The sequence below is a fragment of the Notolepis coatsorum genome, assembly GCF_963971535.1.
Source record: "Notolepis coatsorum genome assembly, chromosome: 8".
Taxonomy (NCBI): Eukaryota; Metazoa; Chordata; class Actinopteri; order Aulopiformes; family Paralepididae; genus Notolepis; species Notolepis coatsorum.
The window spans coordinates 51,918,355-51,932,080 of NC_140172.1; the positions used below are offsets into that span (position 1 = coordinate 51,918,355).

Genomic DNA, 13,726 nt, shown 5'->3' on the forward strand with positions numbered 1-13,726 from the left:
ATACAAGGTATATAAAACAATAAACGTAGATTCTCAGCTTTTAATCTGGCCCTTCACAACAGCCGCCTCCTAATTAGTCCGCACCTAATTCGTTTAAGGGAGACAGATTAATAGTCCAGTCAACTGCTCAATACTTGTTGTGAGGAGTAGGGCAATCTACAAAGTCAGTGGGTCATGGTCATCATCAGGGGAGTCAGGGAGCTCCGGCAACTCTATCAGCTTCGCCACGGGTCGGGTGTAAGTCCGCCCTTGGACTATGACTTCTGCCGCTCTGACTTTCCCATCGGCACCAGTAATCACTTTGCTTACGCGTCCGGCCGGCCACGTAGCTCGGGGTAGTGACTGGTCTATGATCATAACAACTGTGTCCACCTTCAGGTTGTCCCTGTCCTTTACCCACTTCTGATGGGCTTGGAGGGATGGTAGATAGTGGAGGAGGAAACTGGTCCAAAACTGGTCAGCCAATACCTGACTGTATCTTCACATTCTTCGGCCGTTCACCTCCTCAGGTCTGTACACCGCCTGTGGAAGGGCAGGGTCCAGCCGCCCCATCAAGAGATAGTTTGGGGTGACTGGGTCGAAGTCCGCTACATCACTTGAGACGTAGCCGAGGGGCTTCGAGTTCAAGACGCCCTCGATCTCCGTGAGGACTGTCGTGAGGACTTCTTCCGCCACGGTCTGGGCCCCAAGCACGGTGTACAGAGCAGTCTTTATAGAACGGACTTCTCTTTCCCAGGCTCTCTGTAGCAGAAGGAGTGCTGCCTCTGCGTAGTTCGATGTGTCAATGTCTGTGGTGGGGGGAACCTCAGGGTGGTGCCACAAGAATGTCCTTTTCTGAGCACTCTCAAGGGTTAAGCAGTCGTGTATGTTAGGGTCCGTTGGAGCTGGGGCGTGCGTCAGCCCGCAGAACATAGACTTCTTGATCTCTGCCTCCTCTTGACTCGCCTCCCGTGGTGTGGGGGTAGGCCACTCCTCCTCCGGGAGCTTGAGGAACTCAGGACCGTCACTGTAAATGTTGGGACGTGTGAGGTCGTCTAGGGACATCCCCCGTGTGATGACATCTGCTGGGTTCTGCTTGGTGTCAACGTACCTCCAGCACGCTGATCCTACCAAGTCTTGAATCTCGGTGACTCGGACTCCGACGAAGACTTTGTATCGACAAGAATCGCACTGGATCCATGTGAGCACAGTCATGGAGTCTGACCACAGGATTGTCTTTTGCACCGCTATGGTGAGTTCACGTTGTATCAGCGTGGCGAGTTGCGCGCCTACCAGAGCTGCGCAGAGCTCTAGATGCGGGATAGATTGTTGCTTGCGGGGGGCTATTCTTGAGCGAGCCAGGACGAAGGCTGTGTGTACTTCTCCTCCCTCCTCTCGGGCTCTCAAGTAAGCCACCGAACCGTAAGCTACTTCTGAGGCGTCACTGAAGACGTGCAGGTCCATCTGACACGTCTCCAGCCGCACGGTGGGTGGGAAGTAGCTCCGGCGAATGTTCACATTTTGGAGCGAGTTGAGTTCTCCCTCCCACTCTCTCCAGGTGGAAGCCAGGTGCTCGGGTATGGGGTCGTCCCAGCCCTGCTCCTTGTCCCACAGTTCTCGCACCAGCATCTTCGCCCGAGTGGTGTAAGGTAGGATACACCCCAGCGGGTCGTATTGGCTTGCGAGTGTTCTGTATACGCTCCGTCGAGTGGTCGGTAGAGGGGTCGACCTTCCCTGCTCCTTGGTCAGGGGTGTGTGCTTATAATGGAGCGAGTCTGTTTTGAACCACCAGACGAGGCCCAATGTCATTTCCTGTGCTTCACCTGGGGTGGTCGCCATCCAGGTCTCGCTGCTTGCTGCCTTTGTCTCTGGGGAGAGGCTGCGAAGTACTTGAGGGTCACTGCTGGCCCATTGCCTAAGGTCGAAGCCGCCTTTGATCAGGGAGGCTCGGAGCTTAAGCAGGATGGCTTCGGCTTCTTCTGGCGTTGATACGCTTTGTAGGCAGTTGTCCACGTAGAAACTCCTCTCTACGCTTTGTCTGACCTCCTCATCGGCTCCAGGGTCTTCGGTCACGTGCTTTTGTAGTGCGAACGTGGCGCAGCATGGGCTGCAGGTGGTGCCGAAGGGGAGGACCTCCCATTGATAGATGGAGGGTTGTTCATCGTCGATCCTCTCTCTCCACAGGAACCGCAGCAGGGGCTTGTCTTCCTCCATCAGTCGCACTTGTAGGAACATCCCTTTGATGTCGCCGCTGATGGCTACTTTGTCCTGGCGGAAACGTAGTAGTACGCCGAGGAGGGAGGGGCCGAGTGTCGGGCCGGGTAGGAGCAAGTTATTCAGGTTCTGTAGTCCGATCTGATAACTGCAGTTGAATACAATGCGGTTCTTGCCGTTGTGGTGGACCTTGTGATGGGGCACGTACCAGGATTCAGTCGTCTGGTCTGCCTCTTGATCGTCGATTTTCTTTATATGTCCCGCTGTGATCAGTTTGTCGATCTCATCGCGGTATATCGTTGCTTGAGGGGGGTCTTTAGCTAGACGCCGCTCGGTGTTCAGTAGATAGTGTTGTGTCGCTTCTTTTGATGCGTGGAGGGTGGGCATCCCCTCTCGCCTCAAGAGTGGAGTTGCGTATCTCATCACTCCGTCGACCTCGACCCTCTTTGTCTTCTGCTCGAGGAGAGCTATGGCATACTTGTCTTCCTTGGAGCGAACTAGTTTCCGTTCGTTCTTGAAGGGCATCGAGTCTAATGTCCATAGTCTCTCGACGTGCTGCAAGAGGGTGGTGTCGTTGTCGCTTACCCTCGTGTAGAGGCAGCGTGTGGCCGTCGGTCGGTTGGAAGACCCGGAGAGGGGGCCTTGTAGCGTCCAACCCAGGCGGGTCTTGACCGCGGCTGGGCAGCCTCTGGGTCCGATGTGGACCGCGTCCGTTGGGACGATGAGGTCTGCGTGGTCGGAGCCTATGAGCAGGGTCGGGGTGGCGCCGTCGATGAACGGTATAGGCAGTCGGCGTAGGTGCACGTATTTCTCCATCAGTTGTGGGATGGGGTAGGTATAACGTGACAGACCTATGTCATGGCTTGTGAAGGCATTAGTGATGCTGTACCGCTTCTCGGGCTGCTCGACCGCTGCTATTGTGAATGAGACATTTTCGCCCTTTATGGTCTTTAGGTCTCGCCGAATAGTACGGATTGTCATTGTTTCTTCGGTACCCCACAGGCCCAACTGGGCTGCGGCGGAAGCGAGGAGGAGAGTCTTTTCAGACCCATCGTCGAGGACGGCGTAAGTGTCCAGGACCTTGTCCTCGTAGCTTAGGAGCACTCGGACCACCTTCAAGAGCACTCGGGAGCTCCCGCTCTTCGCAGGGTCTATATTCATGACATCTACTCTCGAGCTGCTTTGTGGTACGGGTCTCCTCTTGTTGCTGTCGTGCAGGACATCCAGGTGGGCGCCGTCGCACTTGCTGCATCTTTTCTTCAGGCGGCACTCAGCTGCCATGTGGCTGCGCGTGCAGCGGAAGCAGCGGCGGTTCGCTTTGATCCACTGACTCACTTCGTCAGCAGTCAACTTCTTAAATGTGTCACATTGAGACAGCCAATGTTCATGTTCACAATACTGGCAGGCAATCTTCCACTTTCCCTTCGCGGGGGGGGGTGTTATGGTTCTTGTGCCGCGGCACTGACTCGGCCTGGTGCATAACGGTCACGGACCGGCGGTTGTCATTGAACCTCCTCGGTCCATCTTTAGGGTTAGAGCCACCCCACACGAATGTGTCTAATCGTAGACTGCTGACCTCCCTGGTGAGGAAATCAGCCAGGTCTAGGAGGGATGGTTCTGGGCCGTGGGGGTCACGGTGGTCTTTCTGCCGCCGAAAACGCTCTTGACGGGCTGGAGGGAGCTTCTCCAGTATCCGCTCCACGTTGGAATTTGCATATAGTTCATATCTCCCCTTCTCCTTTTGTGACCCCAGCATCCCCACAAGGGATTGCACCTTGATAGAGAGGTCATCTAGTGCTCTATTGTCTTTGGCTGGGGGGAGGCGGTCGATATCTCGTATTTCTTGGATCACGTAATCCCATATGCGTCCATAGCGCGCGTCGAGGGCCACCAGAGCATCTGAGTAGGGGGTTCTTGAGTTCGAATATGCCAGCGCTATGTTATGCGCTCTGGGCACTTTAAGGTGCTTGAGGAGGATGGCATATTTATAAGACTCGTTGTGTACATCGGACATGATAGTCTCTAAACACATGCGTAGTTCCGTATACTGTGCTCTGTCCTCACGTGTAAAGTCTGGGAACGTGGGTGTTCCAAGGTAAGATGCCATGGATGGCTGGGACACAGATGCGCGTAGGGGGAGAGGCACGGGTGGTCGTGGGTTAGTGCTGGGTGGGTACCAGAGGCTGGGCCCCCAGGTGCTGCTCCTCGGTGCTGACTGTGTATTAGACTCACCCATGGGTTGGGTCGGGGGTTTGTAACGCAGTGGCTCGGGGCTGAGGTCGGGGCTGTACTGGGCCTCCTGGTCCAAAATAGGTTCGTGCTGGTGGGCTTGATGTCCTCCCTCGTCCTCCGCTAGGTCCTGGAGTCTCCTAGTTAGTTTCTCGGCGACGTAGGCGGGATCTTCCCGTTGGCTGGGTCCCGTATAGACCGGTCGGGGAGGGGGCTCGGCGACGTAGGCAGGTTCTTCCTGTTGGCTGGGTCCCGTGTAGATTTGTCGGGGAGGGGAAGGTGCCCTCGACCCGTGTCGTGATGATCTCCGGGAGCTCCGTGTGGAGGAGGGGGGGGTCACCCTCTGGATCAATTGCTCTATCATCTGCGCCTGCAGACGGTCTCGCTCCGCTTCGCGCTGTGCATTGGCGCGTTCTCGCTGAATGTTTTCTTCAGCCTGGAGGCGCCTCTCTTCCAGTCTGATGCGTTCTCTTTCCAGTGCAGACTGTTCGTGCTCACTCTGTTGTTGCGCTTGGAGACGTTCGCGCTCCACTGCAGACTGTTCGCGCGCACTCTGTTGTTGCGCTTGGAGGCGTTCGCGCTCCACTGCAGACTGTTCGCGCGCACTCTGTTGTTGCGCTTGGAGGCGGTCGCGCTCCACTGCAGACTGTTCGCGCGCACTCTGTTGTTGCGCTTGGAGGCGGTCGCGCTCACCCTGGATACGGTCTCTTTCCGTTGATGCTGTTAGCGTGGCGATCAAGGCTTGTGCTAGTCTCTGGTCAGCCTCGCTGGGGGATGACACTGATGGGGGTGATCTGGCGCTGACAGGACTTGGTGGTGACCTGTTCTCTTGACGCGCTCCGAGGTCCGTCTCTTGAGCGCTGCTTCTTACTTTCTCCCGCGCCCCGAGGTCCATCTCTAAGACGCGGTACTCTTCTCTTGGGTGCGCGCCGAGGTCTATCTCGGGTGCGCGCTCTTGGGTCTCTTGCGTTCCGAGGTCCATCTCGGTGGCGCTGTCTTTATCCTTTGGCGCTCCGGGGTCTATCCCGGTGGCGCTGTCTTTATCCTTTGGCGCTCCGGGGTCTATCCCGGTGGCGCTGTCTTTGGGTATAGTCACGTCATGTCCCGCTTGTTCCCCCCCGTGAGCTAAGTCAGTTTCGTTTGAACCCACTGGGGTCTCTACTGGTGGGGCCGACAAGTCGATAGGATTAGGCATGCTTAAACTATCAGTTTTATCCGTGCTTTTTAGATAAGCTAGGAGGTAAAACGAAAGCGTAGTCCTCCAGGTGTGGAGGGGGCTGACGTTTGCGCCTAGGGCGCTCTAGTTTGGGAGAGCCGTTTGGAGAGTGTCCGCCGCTGGCCATATCACTATTAATATGATATTAAGATTACTGATACCCTCCGGCTCGAAGGACCAATTGTAACTGAGGGGTTACAAAACCCTGACTGTATTAAAGATTGTGATAGATTAAACCACTGCTAATTATCATTATTATTACTTGCCAGAAAGTACAGTTAATTATGGCAGACACTCAGAATAATACGGCACGGTGACAAAGAAATATCATTTAGAATATTTATTGTTATGCAGAAAATTGTACAGAGATGGGAATTAAGGTCGCGCTTGTATGGCGAAGAATATGAATAAGTCAGTCAGTAGCAAAAGTCAGTTGGAATGAATAATTCCTACGATGGGGTACTAGACTAAACGCCGCCTGGCGTAGGATGGCAATATAGGGGGAAACGATGGTACCGCTGGAGACAAGGGGTTTCCTCCCAGAGATGTAAGCTCTGGAGGAAGGAAGAATGTTCGGATACTCAGTCTGTTCAATTGAAGAAGAAGGGGGTTCTCGTATAGAATCCAGTCCTTGTAATCCAAAGGCTCAGCAACAAAGCAATAACTGTAATCCAATTGCCCGATAGCAATGACGATAGCCAGCTAGCTTCGGTCCACGAAGCTAGCCCGAAGTAGATCTTCAAGGTGGTTAAATCCAAACGTCAGTGGGTATTAACGATGCTCTTCTCCAGGTAGTACGTTCCACAATCACTATAATCCAACCAATACTGGTTCTGCAATCGCCGCCGTCGGTTCCAATATGCACATGTCCAGTAGGTTCTACGACTAGGCCCTCCTCGTGTACTGGCACCAATGTATTTAGTCCACGCACACTGGCTAAGGTTCCACTAGCTACTAAACGAACGAACTGCTGTGTAATGCTGCACACGAATGAACTGCTGTTGGCACGATGCACAATAAATAACGACTCTTTACTTCACATTAAGCTAAGTCGAACTTGACGTTACTGCATTAACTCTGACACTTTTACTATTCACTTCGCACGTGGTTCTCAACACTCTGTTTAGACGAACTGCTTGCACTTCACTGTTTTACCGAACGAACGCACACTGCTGTTCGCACCTGCCGCGATATATATACTTAAGTGGCTTTCTAGTGCCAAACCTCAGTTCTCGTCTCAAATCAATGCACCGTCTCCAGGCATGCTCCAACATGCCTGGGCTCGCCTTTGAACCTGACTTTAGGGGCGCGCCGTCTGGCGCCGAGAACGTTATCCAATGAGGAAAGTGAATATTACTAGGATTCAACGCAAGCTTAAAGGGATATAAATTGTATATATAAATAATATACAAGGTATATAAAACAATAAACGTAGATTCTCAGCTTTTAATCTGGCCCTTCACAACAATAATGTTGTAGTAATCTGCATTTGATGCGACCTAAATTCCCTCCAAGTAGCATAAATATGAGAAATGTTATTCTTGGCATTCGAAGATATTCTTTATTATTAGTTGATTAGTTATCCCATGTGATGACATCAGAGAACCCCCTCAAATATATATATTTCTTCCACTGTATATGCATCTCATCTTGTTTGTTTGTTTGCTTTTTTACATCTTGTGACCCGTACAATTATCACAGCTCTGCAACATTTGTATCTACATGGTATGGTCCTCCATTAGAGCCCATGAAAACCAGGCACTGTAACATTTAGGGGTGACAGTGGCTCAGGAGGAAGAGCAGTCATCTGGTAATCCAGAGGTTCCAGGTTCAATTCCAGTTCCTCCTGGGCAGCATGTTGAAGTGTCCTTGAGCAAGACACATAACCCCTAACTGCTCCCGATGAGTAGGTTGGCACCTTGCATTGTTGCCTCTGACATCAGTGTGTGAATGTGTGAGTGAATGGGTAAAAAAAATGTAAGCGCTTTGGATAAAAGCACTATATAAACACATGATTTACCATTTTATAAATGCATGATTTACCATTTAGTGATGTGTTTTCATAGTTTAAGAAAAAGGGAACTCACTTAATTTAAAGAATGAACCCCCAAATCCTCAGATGTGTTTTCTATTTCTATAAAAAATAAATAAGTTCAGGTTAAGTTAAGTTGAATTGAACCTTTAATAATCCCCTTGGGGAAATGTGTCCTCTGCATTTGATCCATCCTAACTATTTAGGAGCAGTGGGGCAGCAAGCCACACATATGCAGCTCCCATGGGACCAACTCCAGTTGTAATGCCAGTACCTTGGTCAAGGGCAACGGCAGGAAACCATCACATGATGGAATAAGCATTTGGATGGTTTTCCTGAAGGTCTTAAGGCCATATTGAGGTCAATATTGACTGTGCATTTTCCATTTAATAAAATCCAGTCTGCCCTAAAATCCCATTTTCCTCTACACACAGGCTGTCACTTCACATACCCCCTATCATCCACAACTGATAACGCATACAGAACCATTCCCCAGCTGTCCAGAACCCAGTGGATCAATAGCTGATGGCTTACTCCACTTTTTTTTCTCCCCTCAAGTTTCATCAGTCATAAAACCTGATCTTTTCTGCACTGCATCTAATGGGTGTTTTCACATAGAACACATTGGAAAAGGGTAGGTCAGACTTGGCTTCAAATTATGTTTAAAGGTGACAGCCTGGTTAAAAGGAGGATTAAGTTATTCCAGCTCTGATCCACCTTTTGACCTGATTACAAATATTTCACAATATACTGTATCCGCTGTGTGAATCAAAGCCAAATACTTCCAGTGTAAATGGTAACCATATGCAACAATGTAAATATCCCAGTGTAGATGTCTTGTTGATCACTACACAAAAAAGGCCCAATTTTTTTTTTTTAATTAAAATACAAAATTAAAGCAAGAAAATAATGTCAGCGTACATGGACCCGTTGGTTTCTTTGGATTTTAAAGGTGCTATATAACATGTTTATGAAGACATCATTTCTTGATCATGAGCTTTTAGAAAGGTGCGGAATAAAAGTATTGCTTTTCTCCCCAAAAAATGGTTGATGAATGTATTATTTTGTTGCGTGCATGTATCCCCTCCCTACTTCCTATTTCTCCACATGGAACGCACCTGATCGGATAAATAGCTGGTGCTCTAGTGCGCCATTTAGCGGCGGAATGTTATCTATAGCACCTTTAAACCACAGACTATTACTGTATACCACTTATGTTGCAGCCATGCCATGAAATCAAACAGAAACATTTTAACAATGTAAACCAATGTCAATTTCCCTCCACAGTTCCCCCTGATGACCCAGTGATAGTGGGCGCTCCTGTTGTGAGCCTGCGAGCCGGTGAGCATCTCAACCTCACATGCTACGCTGACAACGCCAAACCTGCGGCATCCATCATCTGGATTCGCAACGGCCTGGTCTTAAGCGGCGCCATGTACTCTAAGGTACGATCCGTAGAGTGGGCGCTGTGTGTTTCTTAGCTAAACAACCATCGTTTACCACAAATTTGGACATTTACAGGGGCCAGTTTCTAATTGCAGCCACCCGTAGGTGCTCTTTGAGAGCGGACCTTTGGGAAGTATTTCGACATGTACATGGGTATCCCAGTGGTGTAGTGTATCTTGTAGACCAGGCCCATTGCAAGTTGCTGTACTCTGTCGTCTACTCTAAGCCATCCTAGGTTGTCAACCAGTAAACCAGATAATTGTGTTAAACATAGAAACATGCTGTGATTGTACTAGACACATACTGTGACCCCCTCTTGGGTGGAATAGCATGTCATAAAATAATATAGCCTATACGAGAGAACAACAAAGAAAGTGATACACAGAGAGAATGTAATGAACATTGGTAAGCTGTCCAAAGCTGTGTTGATTATCAGGTGTACGTTTCTAGGAATGTCTTCTCAGTATTCCATCACAGAATTCTAGAACAATATACACTAGATCAACATCATGACAATAACAAACATACAACATACAAACATAGTGATATACTGTACAGTAAGTTGTGGGTTATAACTTACAGGTATGTTTCTGTATAACCGGTTTAATCTGGCCCTGTTACAATGAGCTAGTTGCTTGCCATCATGCCCTGTTTATATATTGAAACCCTAAGCCCTTTGTTTACTAACATTCTGATTTGGACTATACCACATGTGTCAAACTCAAAACCTGCCTGGCATTTTCATCCGGCCCCCAGATTGAATTCTCTTATCAATTCATTTTGGCCCACTGTCTCTCCTGGCCACAATTCAACTGGCCTGTGATACAAATCAAATGCACCTCTGTCTCACTGTACTGCAATACAAATTAGTGTTATCTGCACCGGCATTGTGTCAATAGCCTAACCCTGCTTTCTTGGGCCATTGGAGAAGGACCCAGTATTTAGCCTTCAGTTGTACCTTGTGTTTGTATTTACTTTTGCTTTTAAAGGCTCATCAATCATCTGTTTTCACTCGACTCAAGCTGTGGTATTATTCGCTTGCATCCAATTTGACTTTATTGCTAATTCAGCAAACCTACTCTGAAATCAAAACCGTGGAAATAATTGGTTTTGCACAAGATAAGTGAAAGCTTCAATAGAAAGAGATGCCGAGGTGAGAAATACGTTGTGTGTGTTGCGTGCGTGCATGTGAATGTGTGTTCCACTTACTGTAGTTCTCCAAGTCCAGGATCAGTTTAACCTAGAATTGCTAATCTTACAACCTCTTGTGGGTGAATAATTCATTGAAACCCAATATGTACGATTAGCTTGCAAATGCATAATTATTTTTAATTAATTTCACATGCCTACTCTGAAATCAAAGCTGTGGAAATAATTGGTTTTGCGTGAGACCAGTGAAAGCTGAGGTGAGACATGTTTTGTGTGCATGTGTGTGTGTATTCTAATTTGTTCTCCAATATGTAATGTAATCTGAAAAAATTTATCTATAATAAGAACATATCCAGAAAATGGCCCCTCCTTACCCACCTATTAATGAAACAAATAGCCTTCCTTGTATTCATTGAGTCACCAGAGAATGAATAGAAGTGCATTTACAATAACCTATTGAGCTGGTATGCAAACATTGAATAGATAAACAAAATGACCTCAGGAGCTAGTGACCTCAGGCGCTAGTTACCTCAGGACTCAGGAGGTATAATTATGTGTCCGGCCTGCAAAACAATCTGCATTTTTCCGTTCAGCCCCCATGATAATTGAGTTTGACACCCCAGGTCTAATACCTTTCAATGGCCAGTAGCCATTGTGACATTGTCGTTATAATTTATAATAAAACACAAGATACTCATACTCATGTCAACACAAGATATTCTTCCCCCTAGAATGTATATATTTGCGTTTAGGATCTCTCTTAACAGTACTGTATATTTGTATGTCATGTATGTCATAAATGTCATGATATATATCTGTATATCTGTATGTTGTGTATGTCATAAATGTCATTATGAATTGAAAATGGGGGACCCTGATGTAAACAAGACAAAAGTCTTTCTCTGGTCTGCATCCCCTTAACAATTGTGTCTATTGAGCCGTATTGTATTGTACCCATTCTGCAATCTGTTAATAAAATGTTCAATCAATCAATCAATCAATCCCTAGTGATAAGGTTAAGTCAGGGAAGCCTGTATGGAGTAATGCAGGTCCTAGAGAAAGGAGGAAGCAGGTACGGCGACAAGAAGAAGTACAGTAGTGAGGTGTACACAGGCTGTGGCCCAGGCTAAGCAGGGACAGTGGATGAACTGGGAAAGTGTAGAGAAGAGGAAGATTAGCTGGAAGGACCGAAATGGTTCAAATGTGAGCTCTATGTCATGCTGAATGATCAGTTCTCAAAATTTTTATCTCACATGTGAGATTTTACACCTGAAAGGGTTAACGAGATCTACTGATTTCAGTAAACGAAGAGGGCAACGCTTGGGATACTTTGAAATCAATGTTTCGTCACGTTGACAAGTTAGCTCCAAAGAGGACAGTTTGAATTAAGTGAAGAACACAACCCTGGGAAAATCACGTTCTAAAAGCTATAAATAAAAACAGAATGACAATAGCGCAGGGCAGTCCAGTTTTTATTGCTTAGTTAATTTCATGTCGATTCATCTAAATTAATTAAACCTTTCGAATTTTTCAGGGTTTTCAAGTTTTGCCCTCAGATCGAGATACACTTGGCTCCCAAGCAATGTCACATGTGGCTCTGGGTTTAATGCAAGCTATTATGTGTCTTTAGTCTATAGCAGGGGTTCTCAAACTTTTTTATACCACAACCCCATTTTATTAAGGATTTTCTTTGGCGACCACACGCGTAATTTCAACATGGAATTAAGGAATATCAAAATAAAAGCACACATTGTTGAACTTGATCATGCATATTTATTAGAACATTTTATTACATCACTATGTTATCAATACACATTTATAAAACAAGGCCTATTTAGCCTAAATATGTTGCCAGAACAATATTTTTAAAGAAATAGATTTTTTTAAATTTAAAATCTAAATCAGAACATAGATTAGATGCACTGTCACCTACCCACGACCCCACTTTGGTTCGCGACCCATAGTTTGAGAACCGCTGGTCTATAGGCTACAGTACTTTCATAATTTAGTGAAGCCTGGGCTTTAGTTTGTCTCACTGGTGCAGCAGCAGCCAACACCGCTTCACTGCCTTCCAGTGCTCATTACTTCACTGAGGACTTGGCTGAGGAAAGGGAAGGAACAAGGAACTATATAGCCTCTTGGTTTCCGCTATCATAACAAATATGAAAGCCATGAGTTTTCACCTGTAGCCTTGCTGTGAAATGGTCTACTCTATAGCTGTTGATGTTTCACAGGAGCTTGTTTAGGAAGGCTTACTCTAGGCTGCAAATTTCAAAAGTATCCGCCATCTTGACAATGCACACCTGTCTGAGATCCTCGTAGACAACAACAACATCATGGTTGTTGGAAAATAAAATTATCAACTTTGAAGGCTGAGAGGGAGCTGTCAAGTCAAGTGTGATGATGATGCCGACATCTATTATTCTAAATGTGGTAAACAATTAATATGATTAATATAACACTCAATGTTGATATGAGATAGATAAGTGAGTTTTCTAAGGTAACAACACTCTCCCCTCCCTGGACTCGAGAGCATGGCACTTAACCCCCAATCTGCCCCAGTGGGGAGGGGAGGTGGAGAGCAGGCATGTTTTGAAACAGCTTATGTAATTTCAGACAATACAGCTTTACACCTTAACCTGTTAAGCCCTAGCCATATTTTCCGAAAATGTGCCTAAAAGTACATACAGTACCCAAGTAAATGGAAGATTGCTCCACTTCTACAAGGTCTATTTGCATGTTCTTATATCTAGGGACATCTATGGACCTCAGGGAATGTATCCCCAGTGTCCGAAATACTGTCTGTTACTATGCTTGAGTAAATTGTAATGAACCAAAGGAGAATATTAATTATTTTTTATTATTAAATTATTAAAATTGTTTTAATCTTTGGCGGTGAATAACACCATGCTAACATTGACCAAAAGTCATTCAGCACCTTCTTGAGATCAAGTGTACTGAAAATCTAAGCAAATGAACAAAGGGCAGATGATTTACAGTGGGTTTTGTATACAGTACTGAATTTTGCCATCCAGACACATGCAATATGAAATATGAATATAGAATAGAATATCAGGCCTATAAATTACCTTATTATGGCCAAGTCATACATCTATGGATCGGGCCAAATCTCCTCTTTCCAACAGTGGAGTTAAATCAGGCTCCCGGTATAGGGCAGCAAAGACTGAATGAAATATACTGTAAGTAAAGTTACTTTTGTATAATGTCCATAGCTCCGCCATTGGAGACGCATTTTCTTTCTAGACATTCACAGAAAGGTAAAGAAACAATATATGTTGTATTTTATGGCAATAATGTTGAGGTTTGTTCGACCTGTGAGATATAAACATGACAATCACGTCAATATTTCTAAGAAGAAAATGGTTGGATTTCCATTGTCTGCGGCTGGTGTGAGATTTATGGTAGTGTAGTTTTATGAAATTTAGACGTCCATCGAAAGC

At 46.7% G+C, this 13,726-nt stretch overlaps 1 protein-coding gene across 1 annotated transcript in view; it reads left to right on the forward strand.

Annotated features, from left to right (window-relative positions):
* LOC311232985 (kin of IRRE-like protein 3) overlaps window positions 1-13,726 on the forward strand; it is a gene marked incomplete at its 3' end in the record, with an annotated part of 534,465 nt that overhangs the window by 396,141 nt on the left and 124,598 nt on the right. Inside the window, exon 4 of the mRNA XM_084319831.1 lies at window positions 8,958-9,115. Coding sequence (XP_084175957.1) covers window positions 8,958-9,115 — 158 coding nt within the window. The remainder of the gene's footprint in view (window positions 1-8,957; window positions 9,116-13,726) is intronic.